General features: G+C 43.7%; 1 protein-coding gene across 2 annotated transcripts in view; it reads right to left on the bottom strand.

The window, feature by feature from the left end:
* FANCL (FA complementation group L) overlaps nt 1–20,690 on the bottom strand; it is a 117,453-nt gene that overhangs the window by 72,344 nt on the left and 24,419 nt on the right. For both annotated transcript variants that reach the window (XM_068232419.1, XM_068232420.1), the window contains exons 3-6: nt 19,885–19,945; nt 16,643–16,699; nt 5,117–5,214; nt 357–453 (exon numbers count right to left, since the gene is read on the bottom strand). In XM_068232419.1, coding sequence (XP_068088520.1) covers nt 357–453; nt 5,117–5,214; nt 16,643–16,699; nt 19,885–19,945 — 313 coding nt within the window. The remainder of the gene's footprint in view (nt 1–356; nt 454–5,116; nt 5,215–16,642; nt 16,700–19,884; nt 19,946–20,690) is intronic.

Genomic DNA, 20,690 nt, shown 5'->3' with positions numbered 1-20,690 from the left:
TGCGATCCCCCCGTTTACACATTACCTCCCTGGAGCCAGCGATCGGCGCAGCCTCCCTGCACAGCTTTGGTCTCTCTATGGAGAGGTTCGGGTTTGCGCATGACGTAATGATGTCGGCGACGTCATGTGCGATTCCTCCCCAAAGTGAAGACCGGAGCTGTCCGGGGAGGCTGCGCCGATCGTTGGATCCAGGCTGGGTAATGTATAAACGGTGGAGCGTTTAGCCTAGTGATAGCTAGGCTTACAGTCATTTGGAACAATTAGTTAACCATCGGGCAAAAAGTAACAAAACCTCCTGAGCGGCGTAACGCTCAGGACGTTAACAACAGTTATCAAAAAGTGAAAACTATACTAACCCTTGCTCCCAGCTTAACATTGATCACGTGCTCTCGTGCCGTAGAATCTTCTATCTTCAGCCTTAGCGTACTGAATTCACTATCAACAAATATTAACCTGCAATAAAGAAACGAAAGTTGAAAATTGTCCACAAACTTTGAAGGTAATCAACAGAGAAATTGCTGCACCAGTTCATAGATCCTAAGCTTATTCAGCTGCCTATTCTTACCCACTCTTTCCAATCTAAAGCTACACCTCCTTAGTAGAGGATGGCCATTGGAAGCCATCAGTCAGCAGGGAGCCATGGCTTCTGCTTACACAACAATCACTCTCCTTCCAGCACAACTACTGTATGTGACTAAAGAGGAAATGTCTAAAACTGCCAGAATGAGTTGGCGACTGAAAGTCACTTTGTACCTACGAATTTGTGAAGCTAAACTTTCAGTTTTACTTTGCAAAAAATGACCACTTTTTACAAATCTGTTTTTTATGCACCAGGGAAGAATTGTCAGCGCATCCTAAAACCAGGCTACATCTGAAATCACTACCAACAGTAGTCTAAAAAAAACTTGCAAACAATTTTATGGCCAGCTGCTCCCAAGTTCATACTATGCTTGTTTGGTAATTAGAGGTTAGGGTCCCTTCCAGAAGGATGACCTCATCGTGGTGGAAGAGTCCAGTACGGAACACTCTGCATTGGAAACTAACATCCTCCATAAATGTTAACCTCTTGAGGACCACAGGTTTACACCCTACTAGTGACCAGTTGTTTTTTATTATTATTAATTTAAATAGGGTTGTTTTTTTTAATAAAAAGTTTTTTTCTTTCATTTATTCTGTCCCTCCCTACCTCCACCTGAGATCATTATTATCCAATCACCTCTCATAGGTAGCAGAATCCCTCTCATCAGCCTATGAGAGGGATTAATTTATGAGTCACTCCTGGAGACAGGTCAGTGACAGAGCTGTCCCCTGTACAGCTCTTCACTAGATCACAGCGCTATAAACTGAAAATAACCGTTTTTTGTTAACAGCCTGCCAGCCACGATCGCAGCTGGCAGGCTGATCACGTGTCTTGGCGGGGAACGAACCCGCATGCGCGCTAGTTCCCTGCTAATCTCCAACCACCGTTCTTGACGCCAATCTGTGTTACGCGGTCCTGGGGAAACCACTCTGCGACCGCCTAGCGGCGTTAGGCAGTCGCAGAGTGGTTAGTTTGTTGCATCTGTTTTGAATGCAAGATGTGTATCCTGCTTAAAATTATGCTCTGCACACCTATGCTGTTAGTTATTCCGATGCAGCCTGTCTTGGGAAGCGCTGCCACCTCTCCCTGCTGTTTGTGTCTAAAATACCGATGCAGGGTTTTCCCTCCAAGATTTTTTTTTCCGCAAATGTTTTATGAATAGAGCCCAAAATAGAGTAGCGCAGCAGAGCTATAGTTACATGCTCCAGCATTGCGTCGTGTCTCTTGTGTTCTTCACGGCAGCTGCACACTCTATACTTCCAAACCTCCAGCTCCCGATCACGTGACTACATTCAGAGCCAGAGATATGCAGCATAGAGCATGTGTCTGTCAGAAGATTAGAGAAGACCCCAAGTGGCACTGGAGCAGGTAAATATTAAGAGTGGATTCCCAGTCCCTCCCACGGTCACTATAGTTACGTCACTTAATCTGAGACAGTTCAATAAACGTTAAATTCTAATAACCAATTTGGCCCATTTGTTTTATATTTTGGCCCCTTATGTGATTGAGTTTGGCACGCCTGATCTAGAGCCTACTGAGCTGCAGTGTAGTTCTTGTGTGGCACCTGATCACACTGCAACTCTAAGGGCCCTTTTCCACTAGCGGCGTTTGCGATGCTGAATTGCAAAATCGCAAACCGCTAGAGTTTTTTTAAATCGCTACGGTTTGCATATTAACATGGGAATCGCGGTAGGCAATTTCCACTACCGCAATTCGTTTTTTTATCAAATGCGATCGCGCCGCAGAGCGATCTTTTCCACTATTTCGCTATGCAGTACAGTGCATAGCAAAATCGTGAACGCAATTGCCGGAAGTTTCCTGCACTTTGCGATTCAGCAATCGCTAGCATTTAGCGTGAACTCTAGCGATTGCTAGTGGAAAAGGGTCCTAATGGCTGCTGTGACAAGATGATTTTAGGATACAGAGTCAGATGGTGATATTTATTACTGGTAATGAACAGAACAAAATTAAAGTACAGTATATTCTGGCGTATAAGACTACTTTTTAACCCTTGAAAATCATCTGAAAAGTTAGGGGTCGTCTTGTACGCCGGGTGTCATTGATGCCGGGTGATACGCCCTAGACTGTTACAGCCTCCCAGATCTTGCTGCTGAGGACTGCAGTGAAGTGGCGCAGGCGCACATGTGTGAGATCTGATAAGAGAACGAGGTAAATAGGATACAAGGCCGGGCCAGAAGGGTGAAAGAGGCGTGTTTTATGGGCACAGCGCAATCTATTCTTCCATACCGCTCTAATAAACCGGTAGACATGGAGAGCTGACCAATCAACTTAGGGAGAGTTGTCCAATCCAACAAGTCAACTATATACTGTTATATATTGGGTACCACATACAGTACAGCATCAGTATCTGTTCATACATAGCAACAGTATAGAGATTATATCCCAAACTCTAGATTTTAACTGGATAAGTTGGGGGGCCGTCTTATATGCCCAGTCGTCTTATACGCCGGAGTATACGGTAATAATGCAAGAGGTATTTTTCATGATAGAGGTCCTTTATAAAGACTGAATCTTGCTTGGGTTTCTCTTTGCAGTACAACTATACCTGTTCACATTTCCAAGACTCAAAGGTCGGAAAAAAAGAAGAACCAAAAAAAAAACCTTCCAGCTATGCTGAAAAGGGAACCTGACATATGTCAACAGTACAGTCAATTAATAGGTATTTAAGGCTACTGGTATCTAAATATTTTGCATTGACGCAGCTGTTCTAAATGCCCTGCGTCAAGAGATTTCTCTGCTGTTTGCCCAAGTCTGAACAATGTAATTAAGTTTCACATGAGGTAATTTAAATAGGATTAAACTTTGACAGACATAATTGCATTTTAAATGTGAATGCCTTGATTGTAGCTCTTGAAAATGTTGGTTGCCCAAGTTATGAAAATCCAAGTATTGATGTGGTATAACCACACTTTGAATGTACTCCTTAAGGCATCAATAAGGTAAAGAAAATCCAGACAGCTGGCATTCAATTCGGCTTGCAAACATACACTTGGAGAGTCGTTAAGGAGGACCTCCAGCCTAAACAAACATACTGTCATTAAGTTACATTAGTTATGTTAATTAAAATAGATAGGTAATATAATCTCTTACCCACACTGTTTTAAAAGAACAGGCAAATGTTTGTGATTTCATGGGGGCAGCCATCTTTTTGGTTGAAAGGAGGTGACAGGGAGCATGAGACACAGTTCCAACTGTCCTGTGTCCAGAGCACCTCTCCCAGTTGCTAGTCAACGTCTTAAACAACAAAGGAAATCCCATCATGCTCTGCACAGCATCGGGGAAAAAAAGGCCGGGCTTTTTTTCTTTCATGGGTGGAGCTTAGCTAAAAATGCAGCTACAAATGATGCTTTGGTAAGAAAAACAAAGTTCTGATGCTGTGAAACTGGTAAAGAAACACCAAGCCTTAGTTCTGCTGAGTAGACTTTTAGTCCGGAGGTTCACTTTACGTGCAAACTGTGCTCAACAACTAAAAGCAATTTATTTGGAGCCAGACAGGAGTCTGGTCAGGTGAAGATGCTCAGGAGTCCTGCGACAGCTGCAGATTTACGCATTCGCCTCAGTCCACCAGGACTTGCCTGATCCAGTCCCATATGGCCAATCAGGCGTGGGAGCTGCAACACCCCCATCTAATCACTGCCGCCTATAGCTATTTTGACTGGAGCCGATGGTCCCAGAGGCGGGACCAAGGCTCCGTCATTGAGCTCATCACTAGGCAAATGCTAGAATCCACAGATCATCATAGGACTCCTGCGCATCTTCAGCCTATCGTTAAGTATCTATCCTTCTCTCATAGACATATGCACAGAGGACACAGATATGGGTGGATGCAAAGGAGTAAGGGGACATACGAGACACAGGGGGTAGGAGGACATTGGGGACAGATGACACAGGGGAACAGAAGAGATGGGGGAGGAAAACACATGGACACAGAATCCACCTTCGGACCATAAGACGCTAGCCCCCACACACACACACACTTGGGGGGGGGTGTCTTAAAGGACTTACGGGGCCAAATTAGTCCAAAAAGTTAATTACCTGTATAGTCTTGTACGGCACGGAGGACGCCGTCCGCGCCGATCCGCCGGGGCCCCCCACTCATTAGCCCCCCGGGCCGGCTCCCGACCCCACGGCCTGGGTCAGGCTCCCCTGCCTCTCCCAAAATGGCTGCTTCCTCTGGCCGCGGCTGCGCAGTCCGCATAGCCGGCTGCGCAGCTCTAGGGCCAACCCCCCCGATCCACGCTACGTGCAGTAAAAGATTATACAGGTAATTAACTTTTTTGACGAATTTGGCCTCGTAAGTCCTTTAAGGTCCAAAAAATTCCAAACATACCTAAATGTTTTGTATTTAAAATTGATTTCTTAAAATATTGTACAAAATATACAAATAAAAAATGTTTCGTATAAACATTTTTTTAAAAAAAAAAGGGGGGGGGGGGGGTTGGGGATGATGGGGTTTAAAAAAAAACAAGCGGAGGGAGAGGAAAAAAAGAAAGCCAATAGGGAAATTACACATACTTGTCCCAACCCAAACTCTCAATGTCCTTCACAAGGCAAGAATAATACTGCGGAGCTGGAGATGCTTCTATTGAATCTGCATTTTTCAGCGCAACATCCTGAAAAAAAATAAGATTTTTAACTTGGAGAGAGAAAAAGTCTAAACCATGAATCAGGTAATATAATTAATAAACAACCTATACAGCCAGCAAACTTTATACATAGTGATGTGAAAGGTATTTGCTCAACCCCTTTCTCCTGTTAGGTCTTTGTTCACATCTAAAATCAAAATCGCTGACGCCAGCGTTTTTCAATTTTTTACAGTTCTGGGGGCGTAAAGTCCTGGGGGCTGTGTTTTGCAGGAGGCTGATGCGCGCGCGCGCATCTCCGCTTGGATGACGGATGTCCGCTCTGCCATCAGTCTCCCAGCGACGATCGCCGCTAGGAAACTGTTAGACGGTTTTGCTGTCTATTTACACGGTACAGCGCTGCGATCTACGGCAGATCTGTACTGTGGACAGCCATGTGACACGGCTGTCCCCCTGGGGGGTGACTAAAGCGCCCGCTAAGCCTATGATTATGACAGCCGATCGCACCGATTGGCTGCCGGAGGGAGGGATATTTAAATAATAGTAAAAAAAAAATCAATGTATTTAAAAAATAATCAAATAAATATTTACAAAAAAAATAAACAAACATCCTTGGAGCGATCATTACCTAGAGAACTCTGTTGGTGGGCAGAAAAGGGGGGGTGGGGTGGATCACTTGTGTGCTGAGTTGTGCAGCCCTGCAGCAAGGTCTTAAAGCTGCAGTGGCCCAATTTATAAAAAATTGGCCTGGTCTTTAGGGGGTTTAAGCCCATGGTCCTTAACCACTTGCCGACCGCGCAATGCCCAAGCTTGCCGGGGATCGGTGGCTGTGATGCGCGCGCATCCGCAGGCAACAGGCTCCACCCACCCGCAACGTCAACATGCCGTTCGATCGGCCGGCGGGTGGTTAACCCCTGGATCGCCGCGATGCAAGCGTATAATACGCTTTGTAATGTATACAAAGCGTATTATACAGGCTGCCTCCTGCCCTGGTGGTCCCACTGGATCAAGGGACCACCAGGGCAGGCCGCAGCCCTCCCTGTCTGCACCCAAGCACACTGATCTGCCCCCTGATCGCCCACAGCACCCCTCAGAGCCCCCCTGCCCACCCCCTAGACCCCCCAGCTACTATGCCCACCCTTTTCCGTGGAAGCCACTACAAGTTCGAACGTAACATTTTTTGGGGCCTTCTCCTTAACATGGGTCTAGTCAAAAATAATGTATTGCGGTCTTATTGGTCTACGCACCCAATACATCACATGCCCATGTTCTCTGCTGCCATGTCCAGGTCACGGTTTGAGAACATCCTGTGCTTCCTGCACTTCAGTGCCAATACAACCTGTCATCTAAGAGGCCACCTTGCTTATGACTGGTTCCACAAAATTCGCCCCCTCATAGACCACCTGTCATCATAATTTGCAGATGCTTATACCCCTGAACAGTAATTTTGAGCATTTGGTTTCTAGACTACTCCTCACGTTTTGGGCCCCTAAAATGCCAGGGCCGCATAGGAACCCTACAAGTGACCCCATTTTAGAAAGAAGACTCCCCCAGGTATTCCGTTAGGTGTATGATGAGTTCATAAAAGATTTTATTTTTTGTCACAAGTTAGCGGAAATTGATTTTTTTTTTTCACAAAGTGTCATTTTCCACTAACTTGTGACAAAAAATAAAATCTTCTATAAACTCACCATACACCTAACGGAATACCTTGGGGTGTCTTCTTTCTAAAATGGGGCCACTTGTGGGGTTCCTATACTGCCCTGGCATTTTAGGGGCCCTAAACCGTGAGTAGTAGTCTAGAAACCAAATGCCTCAAAATGACCTGTGAATAGGACGTTGGGCCCCTTAGCGCACCTAGGCTGCAAAAAAGTGTCACATATGTGGTATTGCCGTACTCCGGAGAAGTAGTATAATGTGTTTTGGGGTGTATTTTTACACATACCCATACAGGGTGAGAGAAATATCTCTGTAAATGACAATTCATTTTATTTTTTACACACTATTGTCCATTTACAGATATATTTCTCCCACCCAGCATGGGTATGTGTAAAAATACACTCCAAAACACATTGTACTACTTCTCCTGAGTATGGCGCTACCACATGTGTGACACTTTTTTGCAGCCTAGGTGCGCTAAGGGGCCCAACGTCCAATGAGTACCTTTAGGATTTCACAGGTTATTTTGAGGCATTTGGTTTCTAGACTACTCCTCCCGGTTTAGGGCCCCTAAAATGCCAGGGCAGTATAGGAACCCCACAAGTGACCCTATTTTTAGAAAGAAGACACCCCAAGGTATTCCGTTAGTAGTATGGTGAGTTCATAGAAGATTTTATTTTTTGGCACAAGTTAGCGAAAATTGATTTTTTTTTTTTTCACAAAGTGTCATTTTCCACTAACTTGTGACAAAAAAAGAACTCACCATACTACTAACGGAATACCTTGGGGTGTCTTCTTTCCAAAATGGAGTCACTTGTGGGGTTCCTACAATGCCTGGCATTTTAGGGGCCCTAAACCGTGAGGAGTAGTCTAGAAAGCAAATGCCTCAAAATGACCCGTGAATAGGACGTTGGGCCCCTTAGCGCCGTACTCAGGAGAAGTAGTATAATGTGTTTTGCCGTGTATTTTTACACATACCCATGCTGGGTGGGAGAAATATCTCTGTAAATGGACAATTGTGTGTAAACAAATAAAAAAAATTGTCATTTACAAAGATATTTCTCCCACCCAGCATGGGTATGTGTAAAAATACAGCCCAAAACACATTATACTACTTCTCCTGAGTACGGCGATACCACGTGTGACACTTTTTTGCAGCCTAGGTGTGCTAAGAGGCCCAACGTCCTATTCACGGGTCATTTTGAGGCATTTGGTTTCTAGACTACTACTCACGGTTTAGGGCCCCTAAAATGCCAGGGCAGTATAGGAACCCCACAAGTGATCCCATTTTAGAAAGAAGACACCCCAAGGTATTCCGTTAGGTGTATGGTGAGTTCATAGAAGATTTTATTTTTTGTCACAAGTTAGTGGAAAATTACACTTTATGAAAAAACAATAAAAATCAATTTCCGCTAACTGTTGACAAAAAATAAAATATTCTATGAACTCGTCATACACCTAACGGAATACCTTGGGGTGTCTTTTTTTCTAAAATGAGGTCACTTGTGGGGTTCCTATACTGCCCTGGCATTTTAGGGGCCCAAAACCGTATCAGGGGTATAAGCATCTGCAAATTTTGATGGCAGGTGGTCTAGGAGGGGGCAAATTTTGTGGATCCGGTCATAAGCAGAGTGGCCTCTTAGATGACAGGTTGTATTGGGCCTGATCTGATGGATAGGAGTGCTAGGGGGGGGTGACAGGAGGTGATTGATGGATGTCTCAGGGGGTAATTAGAGGGGAAAAAAGATGCAATCAATGCACTGGGGAGGTGATCGGAAGGGGGTCTGAGGGGGATCTGAGGGTTTGGCCGAGTGATCAGGAGCCCACACGGGGCAAATTAGGGCCTGATCTGATGGGTAGGTGTGCTAGGGGGTGACAGGTGGTGACAGGAAGTGATTGATGGGTGTCTCAAGGTGTGATTAGAGGGGGGAATAGATGCAAGCAATGCACTGGCGAGGTGATCAGGGTGGGGTCTGAGGGCGTTCTGAGGGTGTGGGCGAGTGATTGGGTGCCCTAGGGGCAGATAGTGGTCTGATCTGATTGGTAGCAGTGACAGGTGGTGATTGATGGTTGATCAGTGGGTGATTAAATGGCAGAACAGATGTAAACAATGCACTTTGGAGGTTATCTGAGGGTGGGTCTGCGGGCGATCTGATGGTGTGGGTGAGTGATCAGATGCCCGTAAGAGGCAGGTTAGGGTCTGATCTGATGGGTGGCAGTGACAGGGGGTGATTGACGGGTGATTACAGGGGAGGATAGATGTATACAGTACACGGGGGTCTGGGGGGGTCTAAGGGTGTTCTGAGGGTGTGGGCAGGTGATTGGGTGCCCTAGGGGCAGATAGGGGTCTGATCTGATGGGTAGCAGTGACAGGTGGTGACAGGGGGTGATTGATGGGTGGTCAGTGGGTGATTAGATGGCAGAACAGATGCAAACAATGCACTTTGGAGGTGATGTGAGGGTGGGTCTGCGGGCGATCTTAGGGTGCGGGCGGGTGATCAGATACCCGTAAGAGGTAGGTTAGAGTCTGATCTGATGGGTGGCAGTGACAGGGGGTGATTGACGGGTGATTACAGGGGAGGATAGATGTATACAATACACGGGGTGGGGTCTGGGGAGGATCTGAGGGTGTGTGTGGAGGGGTGATCAGGAGCCCCCAAGGGGCAGTGTTAGTGACAGGGGGTGATTGATGGGTGATTGACAGGTGATTAGTGGAGAGAATTGATGTAAACAGTACACGGGGGGGGGGGGGGATCTGGGGGGGGATCTGGGGAGGATCTGAGGGTGGGGGGGTGATCAGGAGACCCCAGAGGGCAGATTAGGACCTAATAAAAAAAATAGCGCTAACAGATAGTGACAGGCAGTGATTGATGGGTGATTGGGTGCAAACAGGGGTCTGGGGGTGGGCAAGGGGAGGTATGAGGTGTGCTTTGGGCGATTAGAAGGCTGGCAGATCAGTGTGTTTGGGTGCGACTTAGGGTGGCTGCAGCCTGCTCTGGTGGTCCCTCGAACACTGGGACCACCAGGGCAGGAGGCAGCCTGTATAATACACTTTGTATACATTACAAAGTGTATTATACACTTTGTATGCAAAAATCGAGTGTTAACATCCCGCCGGCGCTTACTACCGGCCGGCGGGATGACGTCGCGGGTGGGCGAGCCTGTTGCCAGGGGCAGCGCGCGTCACCAGTGACGCGATCGCTGCCTTTATGAGCCGAAAGGAGCCGCCGCCATTCGGCGTATTTTTCTTTACTCAGAATGTCCTCTCAGCTCTAAAAGATAAGGAACAGCATAATAAATGAAAAACAGCTGGTAGAACGTCCGCAGATATCCTGCAGTGTTTACTTCCGCGATTCCTGGGAGCATAGAAAGGGTTAACCTCCTGTGTTTAAATATTAGCCCAGAAGAAGTCGGCACAGCGCGGCACCATTGACAAAACTGATATCCCTGCATTTACACTTGCTGAATACTTGCAGATAAGGGAATACTTGCAGATAAGGGAGAATTAGACAGGCTGATCTCTGTAAATATAAACAGGATGAATTTATTGGTGTCTTACTTGTCTCCTGAGCATGAGTTTAGGTCCACTTTAACCTCAATTGTATATACAAGCCCTCGTCCAGGATAAAATAGCTGAAAACGGCACAGATGAGTCAAGCTTGACCAGCAGTTATACATAAGGCAGGGTTCCGTTTTCCGCATGCACTTTGTTCATTAAAATTTCCGTTTGCATGCAAATTTGTGCGAATAGGCGAAATTTGTGCGAATGTGCGGAAGAGGCGGGACTTTAAGCGGCGATCCGGAAGTGCTTCTTCCGTCCACTTCATAACACCTCGCCACTTTCCCAACAATGTTGCACATCCACCTTTGAGAAAGCTTGGCGCAAGCCACGCGAAACGGTCGTTAGGCCGTGCACCCTCTGGCACCCACCGCTGCTGTCTCCACCCGCACCCAGACGCCACCAAAGATGCCATCGGTATGACTTTTCAATTGTCACGTGCCTTTACTTGCATCTCTGTGTTATGCATTGCACAATAAATACTATAGTGCCAGACTTTTTTCTACGCCTCACAGTTTATGAAGAATACTTTCTCCATCAGTCTTGAGCACATAGTTGTCTGGGTTCATCATATTTTTGCTCATTATCAGCGCTTACCCCGAGTGCCCGCCAGCTCTCCCATACACATTGTATATACAAGCCCTCGTCCAGGATAAAATAGCTGAAAACGGCACAGATGAGTCAAGCTTGACCAGCAGTTATACATAAGGCAGGGTTCCGTTTTCCGCATGCACTTTGTTCATTAAAATTTCCGTTTGCATGCAAATTTGTGCATGCTGTGGAAACCTGCAAGTGAAAATCTGCACACGAATGCAAATTTTAATGCAAAAGAACGGACGTTTTCTGGCAAAGAGCTGAAGAGTGGAGAAAGTGTGGCCTGGCAGAAAGGGAAAATTACATTTATTTTTTTATAAGCTTTTGTGTTTGAAACTTATACTCAAAATGTATAACTAGACTCCTGCTTGGCACATTTTGGCAAGTTACAGACAAAAATTTCATGAAAGTGAATTGAACCACTTTTTTCATAGAAATCCATGAAAAGGTTGAACAAGACGTGGCACCACAATGATACAGTTGAAATTTTAAAATCGACCAGGTCTGAAAGTATCAGCTATAAAAAGGTTACATGTCTTTGTGATCTAATGGATTTTCACAAAAGGATTAGGAAAAAAATGAACAAAAAACAAAAACCTGATTAGGAAGTTTGGATGTTTTTTTAAGATAGTAGCAAAAAAGTTTAGATCTGCCCTTTTATCTTGGGCACAAGCCAAATACAAATACCAAACTCACAGAAATATCATCAAATACAAGACCAATTTTCTTGCGAGTCATCCAATGTTGTATATGTTACGGCCAGAACCCGAAGTGTGTGTGCTTAATTTCATTAAATATAGCCGCGGCAATGTAATAGATGAAGCCGCCGGCTTTCGCACTGCCTCCTCTCCTCCCCCACCCCCCCCCCCCCGCCTCTCCCCTGCCTCCTATATGATACGGAGCAGCCGGCGGGGACATGCGTGTCCCCGAGAGTCGTTCGTCGCCGTTCCTGCAGAGCGGGTGCTCTGCTTCCCCTGCCGCGACGAACGACTCTCGGGGACACGCTTCATCTATTACATTGCCGCCGGCTATATTTAATGAAATTAAGCAAGTTGTTATACATTTGGTCCGCAGCGAGACGGCCATAAAATACATTGTAGCTTAGTGTAGTAATTACATTTCTGACATTGGCCGCTCCGCTGCGGCCACTTCGCACATTGGCCGGCCAGAACCCGAAGTGGCTGGCCAGAACGCGAAGTGGCCACACTACGGGTTCTGGCCGTAACATATACATGATATGCTACATGAAATGCCCCTCAAGAGGAATCTATATAGGAGAAACAGGACAAAAACTGGGCACAAGAATGAACCATCACCGCTTTAAAATCAAAGAGGGTAAAATGGACACACCAGTGGGCCAACACTTCTGTGAGCCAGGACACAGCATGCAAGATCTAAAAGTACTTATTCTTAAGGGTAACTTCAAAAATGAACAATCAAGAAAAATTTCTGAAAACAAATTTATGAAAATGTTTAAGACATTAACAGAAGGTTTAAATTGTGGAACAGGATTCATTACACCTTATTCAACATAATTGACTTGGCTCCATGATCTTCAGAAACCTGCTGGATTTCATGTATGGTTGCACTAACTCACTGGCTCCAGCCTGCTGATCACTTAAAGAGACTCCGTAACAAAAATTGCATCCTGTTTTTTATCATCCTACAAGTTCCAAAAGCTATTCTAATGTGTTCTGGCTTACTGCAGCACTTTCTGCTATCACAGTCTCTGTAATAAATCAACGTATCTCTCTCTTGTCAGACTTGTCAGCCTGTGTCTGGAAGGCTGCCAAGTTCTTCAGTGTTGTGGTTCTGCTATGAACTCCCCCTTCCAGGCCCCTCTATGCACACTGCCTGTGTGTTATTTAGATTAGAGCAGCTTCTCTCTTCTCTCTTATCTTTTACAAGCTGGATAAATCGTCCTCTGAGCTGGCTGGGCTTTCACATAGTGAGGAATTACAGACAAGGGCAAAGCTGTTTGCAGGAAGAAAAGAGCAGCCTGAAACTTCAGTGCATGAGAGATGCAGGGGGAAAGAAACACACAAATGATCTCTTGAGATTCAAAAGGAAGGCTGTATACAGCCTGCTTGTGTATGGATGTATTTTCTATGTGTGGACATACTGTACATCAACCTACTTCCTGTTTTGGTGGCCATTTTGTTTGTTTATAAACAAACTTTTTAAAACTGATTTAACCACTTTTAATGCGGCGGGAAGCGGCGAAATTGTGACAGAGGGTAATAGGAGATGTCCCCTAACGCACTGGTATGTTTACTTTTGTGTGATTTTAACAATACAGATTCTCTTTAACATCTAACAGATAATCAGTAACCAGCACAACTGTCATATTCAGAGGTACACACCTAGCCGCTCACTCCGCTCTTCCAATGAACGTCGCCTAACCGCCCCCCGCATCACCCAGTCCCATGCAAGCCTCCAGGACTTCTCAAGAGCTGCTCCAACACTATGGAACTCCCTACCTTCACCCATTAGGGCAGCCCCCTCCTTCAACATCTTCAAGAAAGCCCTCAAAACTCACCTTTTCACTCTGGCCTACTACCCCTCACAAGTGCTCTAAACCTACAGCTGAACTCTGGTCCCCTACCATTCGTGTCCTTACCTCACCCTCTAGATTGTAAGCCTTTGGGCAGGGCCCTCCTCCTTTTGTGTCCAACCTGATCTTGCACCTCCATTACTGTGAACCCATGCTATGCATCTGAGTGAACCTCACTTGCCTAATCTCCATGCTCCATCCAGTGACTGACTAAGCATTACCTTGTACTCATACTATGGTGTGTGATCTGGTTTTCTTGTATTCCTGTATTGTCATATTGCTGTATGTCACCCCTAAATATTGTCTGTAACCTAAATTAATGTTCAGCGCTACGTAATATGTTGGCGCTTTATAAATACAATAAATAAATAAAATAAATAAATAAATATTCGTGTTTACGATTTGCCTGCATCAGTGTTTTACTTCAGCTAATATCTGGAAATACACCAAAAGAAGAAGGGGACTAGACCCCAGAAAGCTTGTATAAAATTTAACTTTACCAGTTAGCCATTAAAAGTTATTTTTCCAAAAATGTTTTTTTATACCTATAATATATGCTTTTTTTTTTAACCAATCATACTTCTTTGTCCTGGTTATGACTGCTTCTATCAGTTTGTGTAATTGTCAGTATGCCCTTCGGTTCTCTGCTGATTAAATACGAACATTCTGAAAACTGACTTCACTAAAACGATCTTCAAATGTGTATGTGGCAAACTTCGTAGAAAGGGAACCTGAGTAATCATGCAGTACAGCTTTTTTATTTTTTGTAAATATTAATTTAAAATGATGCATCTATTTAGCATTGACACATTCTCCAGTACTTCACAGGATACATTAAAGTGGACCTGAACTCTTGCACAGGATTGAAGAAATGCAGAGAAAAATGCACCCTGTATGTATTTAGATAGTTTAGCCTGTTTAATTGCGCCTCATTTGTGTCTAATCACCAGTTGTAATCAGATCTTTCCCCTGTGTCACAAGATTGCCTATGGCAGAGATGGCAGATAAGGCCACTTAAAATGCACAGGCTGTTAACAATATGTCTGCTTCCATGAATCAGGAAGTAGAAACAGCGCAGATTTATTTTAGGATAACTAGCTAACTCCCTCAGAGAAGCACACAATCTAATCCCTATCATAGTACTAAGCATCATACACTCAGACAATTTTTAGCCTACACAGTCTGTGGGGATGAACTCTGCCGAGAATATAGCGTGTGTACAGCTCAAACACACGGACACACACGGACACACACACACACACACGGACACACACACACACACGGACACACACACACACTTTAGTGATCCAGCTTGTTAGATCGCTAAATGACGATCAACAATTATATTGTCCTTCACCTTACTCCACTGCTAAAGTCCCTACTTTAGTCTATGTATAAGATTGGAAGAAGCTTTTTAACTTAGCAGTATGTCTTTCAGATGCAAGCGGGAACTGAAGTGTCTGACAGAAATTCACATGAACAAGGGAAATACATACACGCTTCATGCAGAAAGTATAATAGATAAAGGTTCAAACCTGTGACCCTATGGCTGCAAGACAAAAGTGCTAACCAGCGAAATGTCACGAAGCACTGGGCCTTTCACAAACTCTTTACAAAATGGCATTATGCATTACCTATCCTGCCACCAATGTACAGCCTAGTTAATGGCCAAGCAGCATGCTCCAACCCCATCTCTTTAGAATGCACATCAGAAAGATTATTACGGTAATCTATAGGCCCTTACCAGGGGCAATCAGAGATATAGCAAGGTCATGGCTGTAATTCCAATACAATCAAATGATCCAGAAGAGATATTTGGGAAGAAGTGTGCTCAGCCTCGAGCCAGGCGATACCCTTTACTTAGGGAAATAGGGTAGAGAATAAATTATATATTTCTTCAATCAAATATGGGTGGGTAAGCTTCTATTTAGTGATTTTTACTAAAAGAAGGGGATATTACCTTAAAATGTATAAACCAATAGTGACTAAACCAAGTAGCCACATTTAGAAAGGTTAACTCTACCCATACTGCTTATTTGCCTTCTTTGGAGCGTAAGATCAAGCATCGGACCTTGAATGGATAGTGTTTTTGTAACTGGCATGAACACCTTCTCCTCAAGACTCGATTTACAAACCAAGCAATGCAACAGAGTCTAGCAGGAGTACTGTGCTGTCACCGACTCTCTATCATCCATTAGGACTTAAACCCTTTAGCAGCCAATTTATTTAGAGGCTTGCAAGTGCTCCAGGCCAATTTATTGTATCACTTTTTTATTTCTTGTTACATTTCCCTGCTTCTAATTAGTACTGCTGTAATGTGTATTTATGGTCACTTGTCACTAGGGGGCAGTGTGAGACAATAACAGAGGACTTCTGCTTTCAGTTTCTGTATTTTCTGCTAGTAAAGAGACATCAAAGCATTCCAAGAATTTACAGCACAACGAGTTCAACCGACGGAGGTCGAAAGTAGTGCACTTATCTCAAAGGAGATAACTCTATTGAGGCTGCTAATGGGTTAAGAGAAGGTAAATGTGTATTAGACTTTTAGAATTGCACTATTAAAGGACACCAGATGTGAAAGGGAAATGGAGGCTGCCATATTTATTTATTATATTCTTTATTTTCTAAACAAACACCAGTTGCCTAATGTCCTGCTGATTTTTCATGCATCAATAGTGTCTGAATTACAAACCCTAAACAAGCATGCAGAAAATCCAATCAAACATCTGATGAATGTTTGTTCGGGGTCTATGACTAAAAGTTATAGAGGCAGAGAGAAGATTAGCAGGACAGCCAGGCAACTTGCACGGTTTAAAAGGTAATAATTATGTCAGCCTCCATAACGCTCTCACTTCACGTGTCCTTTAAATAAAAATGAAATAACATTTATAGGATTCCATAAACAGAATGAAGGACAGGTGTTTATAGTTGAAGGCCTTTTTTTCTCATTTTAAGCAAACAAAGTTTGAATTGTCATGATGACCTTGCATAACAATGACCTTACAAAAGATCATAGAACTGCAAAACAGGAAAGTTAGAATGCTAAAAATGATTGTTACATGTGAATAGCCAGTAAAGGATTAAATACTTACAATTAAAGTTTTTAGCTCCACCATAAAGCTAGGCAGATCAGAGCTGTGTTGTAATCTCTGGTAAGAGAAGAATGAATACATATATATTATTTGCCAAGAAGCACCACCGTAAGCTCAATGACCACCATTATTATCATTATCATCATTACACTCTCTTGAATAATTCCAATGATTCTGGAAGGCTTACCACAAATTTCTCATGTGCAGCTACCATTCTAAAAGCTTGGTACACACTATCAATTATGATTAGCCAACCACTGACCAATTTTAGCAGCTCCATGTGATAGGCTTGTTTACCTACACAATCTGCTCATAGTATTCAATATCCAGTGTTCTCCCCAGATTTTTTTTCTAGCCGGAAGGCATGAAAAAGTAGCCGGGGTGAATGCAGGGCTGGTGCAACTTTGCTTACATCATAAGAGGATGAGAAGGCAAGCCGATGACAGCCGGGTGCTCACCAAAATTAGCCGGGTGCAGTACCCGGCTAAAAGAGCCTAGGAGAACACTGATATCTGTTGACCCTCATACCATATGGAGGTGGTAAAATGTGTCAGTGATTGGCCAATCAAAGTTGAGGGTGTGTACCAGGTTTAAACCAGAGCAGGAGTGGAAAGCCAAAGTTGTATTACTGAGGGTAAAGGATGATCTCCTTTTACGTGAAAGAATATCATCATTTTGCTACCCTCAGTAAATTTCATTTTCCAGCTGTTCTACCATCAAAAATGATCATCTTGCCAAAAGCTTGTGGAATAGAAATAGAGAATGGACAACTTTGTGTAAGGCACCATGAGGCAGGCAACAGTAGCGAACCTGTCAGCACTCCCAACAATACAGCCATTGTACATCATGGCCATTTAATGGCTCATGTCATGTCTGTAGGTACCTTATATCTGAACCTGAAAACTGTCTATCGAGCTAACCTTTTTCGTCTCCCAGAAAGGCACATATTATAAAAGTGCCTGCGTGTGGTATCTATTCTTTTAAAGCAATCTTTGTAGTTGTACAGCACCATCTTGCAATGGTCCCACTTTATATTGGTTATAATCATATGGCTGGGCAGGTATTATTTTATTTATTTTGAATTAATCCTCATCCACCCGTCTTGATTCCAAGAGAGGTGACAAGAAACTTGGGGGCCCGATAGGAGGGGGAGTTTGGGTGCCGCCATAGGCCCTCATTGAAATACCGCCATAAGGTAAATTTGAGCCCCTGATAAATACCGAGCGGTGTGGGTGCCAGCATTTCCCCTTAATGCCAGCATTTAAATGGGGACCTATGAAGACACCGCAAAAATGTTGGCTTTTTTCAAGTTTTTTTGTGGTGTGATGGGGAGGGGGGTAATGGTTAAGGTTACGCATTGATGCTATATTAATACCCTAATTTTCTCTGAAATAGTAGAATATAAGTACATTTACCGATATTTCAATATCGGGTTTTCGAGATGCCAAAACTTCCACCGCCGCTTTATGCATGTACGCCCAAGAAACTTGAAGAGCACCTCCAACGTGCAAAATAATCCATTTACTGTGTAGGGTACGATCAGCTATTAAAAACAATATTTATTTACCCACTCTAGCAATTCTAAAATATTGCATGCAGACATCTCCTGGTCCCTACATCTGTGAAAGACATTTACGGTAACTTGGTTTAATTTTAACACAAAATATGTTTATTTGAAAAAAAAGAAATAAAAAAAAGAAATAAAAGTACAAATCTATATGCATACGACCTAGTCTCCTTTATAACAATAAACCATTCTTCAAAACAGAACTCAACAAATTCAGGACAACCACATGGTCAAGAGGGATCATAACCTGCTCATCATAGGAAATTTCAAAAGCTCGGTTTAAATTAGCAGCAAATACATTTTTTTATTGCAGAACAAAAGTTCTTTAAGAGGTGGTTCTCTGTCCAAGGTACCTGTCATTTCTTCTTCCTTTTATTTTCTCAAAAGCGAGGTGGTAAAAGCCAAGGCAATGAATGTTTCTGGTTATTGTTATAATTATTCATTTCTAAAGTGCCCTCATCTTCCATGGTCATGTTCAATTAATGTGACACAAACACTGCAAGGTAGCCACTCCATTTACGCCAGGGTCGTGTTCAAAGAATGGTATGTGTTAATCAAATAAATTAAACAATAGATTCCCATTGAAAATAATGCCACATGGAGACTATGAACTCTATGACATCCTAAAAGAATAAAAAGGGGGAAAAAAGTAGATTTGCTGTAGCTATGACTTCACTGACTCTTCAGTTGAAGCCAACATGGTGTTCTACTTATCATTCCCATTGGAATCATTTTGTGTTGCTGTGCTCGGCATGCAAGTGAATGATGGGACTTGCTTAGATGAAAGCTATGAAATCTTTTTAAAAATTCCTGTCCCTGGAGTTTCTACCTAGTATGCTGCTGAGCTTCCTGCTAGGGGAACTTTAGAACAGGCTTGCTCATCATGAGTAACCACGGCTACTCGTGATTCAAATGAGTTGTAATTGCAGCAGCTGAGAGGCTGTATGCGGCGGGGTTAATTACCCATAATGCCGCCGTTCGCCCTGCGTTTCAAAGGGCTTGCAAACGACCTATTGGTCGCGTTGCAAGCCTCGCTATGGCACACTTCCTCTTTCAAGCCGGAAGGAGGAAGTGTGCCATAGCGAGGCTTGCAACGCGACCAATAGGTCGCTTGCAAGCCCTTTGAAACGCAGGGTGGACGGCGGCATTACGGGTAATTAACTCCGCCGCATGCAGCCGCTCAGCTGCAGCAATTACAAATCATTTCAATCACGAGTAGCCACCGTGGTTACTCATGATTTACTCGTGATGATCAAGCCTGCTTTAGAAGCATAAGCCAAGGATTTCACAGCTTGGTCGATTGCTGGATGGGAGCCCCACAACACTGAGGGACATCTTTGACCATCTAGATTTTCACTCAAAATTGTCGTAAACTATCTTTTCTGGCAAGGAAAGTCTGTAGTTATTTTCACATGCAGTTAATTAACAGCCTGCCTTTACTGTTAGAATTCTGTAGTTATTTAAAACGTTAACTTTACAGATCTCTCCTTAACATAAAGACAGAAGAGTTAACTTTAGGTTTGCCTGAGGTAAATTGTTTAGTGAACACTACAAGTATTAGACTTTGCAATAAATATATACAATACCTTCATTTAATACTTAGGCTCCAAATCAAACATGGATACTAATAATAATCATAATAAAAACACCACACTATATACTAAATTTGAAATACCTGCTTTACTATGTGCTGGTATCCTTGTAGAATGTTTCTTAACTGCCAGCTGCATTCTATCCTAAGAATGAAAAAAAAAATCAGTTATTTCAGTTATATTATAGGTATTTGTTTGGTACAGTATGCTTTCAAATGTACCCCAATTTCAAATAAACATAACTACCTGATGGAAAGCAGCAAAAAATTCAGGACAGATAAAAGCAATAGCTAATACAATTTCAGAAATGAACACCAGAAGTGTTTAGACAGTAAGAAACAGGTTAAAAGAAAAAAAGTCCAAATAAGGCAGTATCTGCGGGAAAACAGCCTTCATATAAATAAAAACAATATACAGTATAATCCATCTACCATTTTTATAGCCAGCAACAAATGTTACACAAACCTGCTTGTCCGTAATTATGTTTTCACACTAAACAGGTTGCACAAGAACAGGGCCGTTTCTTGGGCAGTGCAGGCAGGGCGACCGCACTGGGCACAGACTGGCAAATAGAAGAAGGGGGCAGAGGCAGAAGGACATAACCGCTAGGGAGCTGGTGATGCGCGGTGCAGCCAAATGGAAGAGGAAAGAAGCACAGCGCGATCGCCTTCCTTAGCTCTTCCTGTGCTGCCTGCGTCTGACGTAAAGTCATAATCACCTGGTGTCCTGTAGCGGTACTGCAGGCTGTCACTGCACGGCACCCATGGTGGAGTCGGCTTTCCGGGCTCTCTTCACCTGTGTTTTCCTGGTCTCTGCTTCCTCCTGGATGAGCGGCTGGTCACTAGTAAGTAGGCAGATCTACTTGTGACCTGTGGTTGTGTGACTGTCC

Source organism: Hyperolius riggenbachi, chromosome 4 (assembly GCF_040937935.1).
Source record: "Hyperolius riggenbachi isolate aHypRig1 chromosome 4, aHypRig1.pri, whole genome shotgun sequence".
Lineage (NCBI taxonomy): Eukaryota > Metazoa > Chordata > Amphibia > Anura > Hyperoliidae > Hyperolius > Hyperolius riggenbachi.
This window is presented reverse-complemented; position numbering and strand designations above follow the sequence as displayed.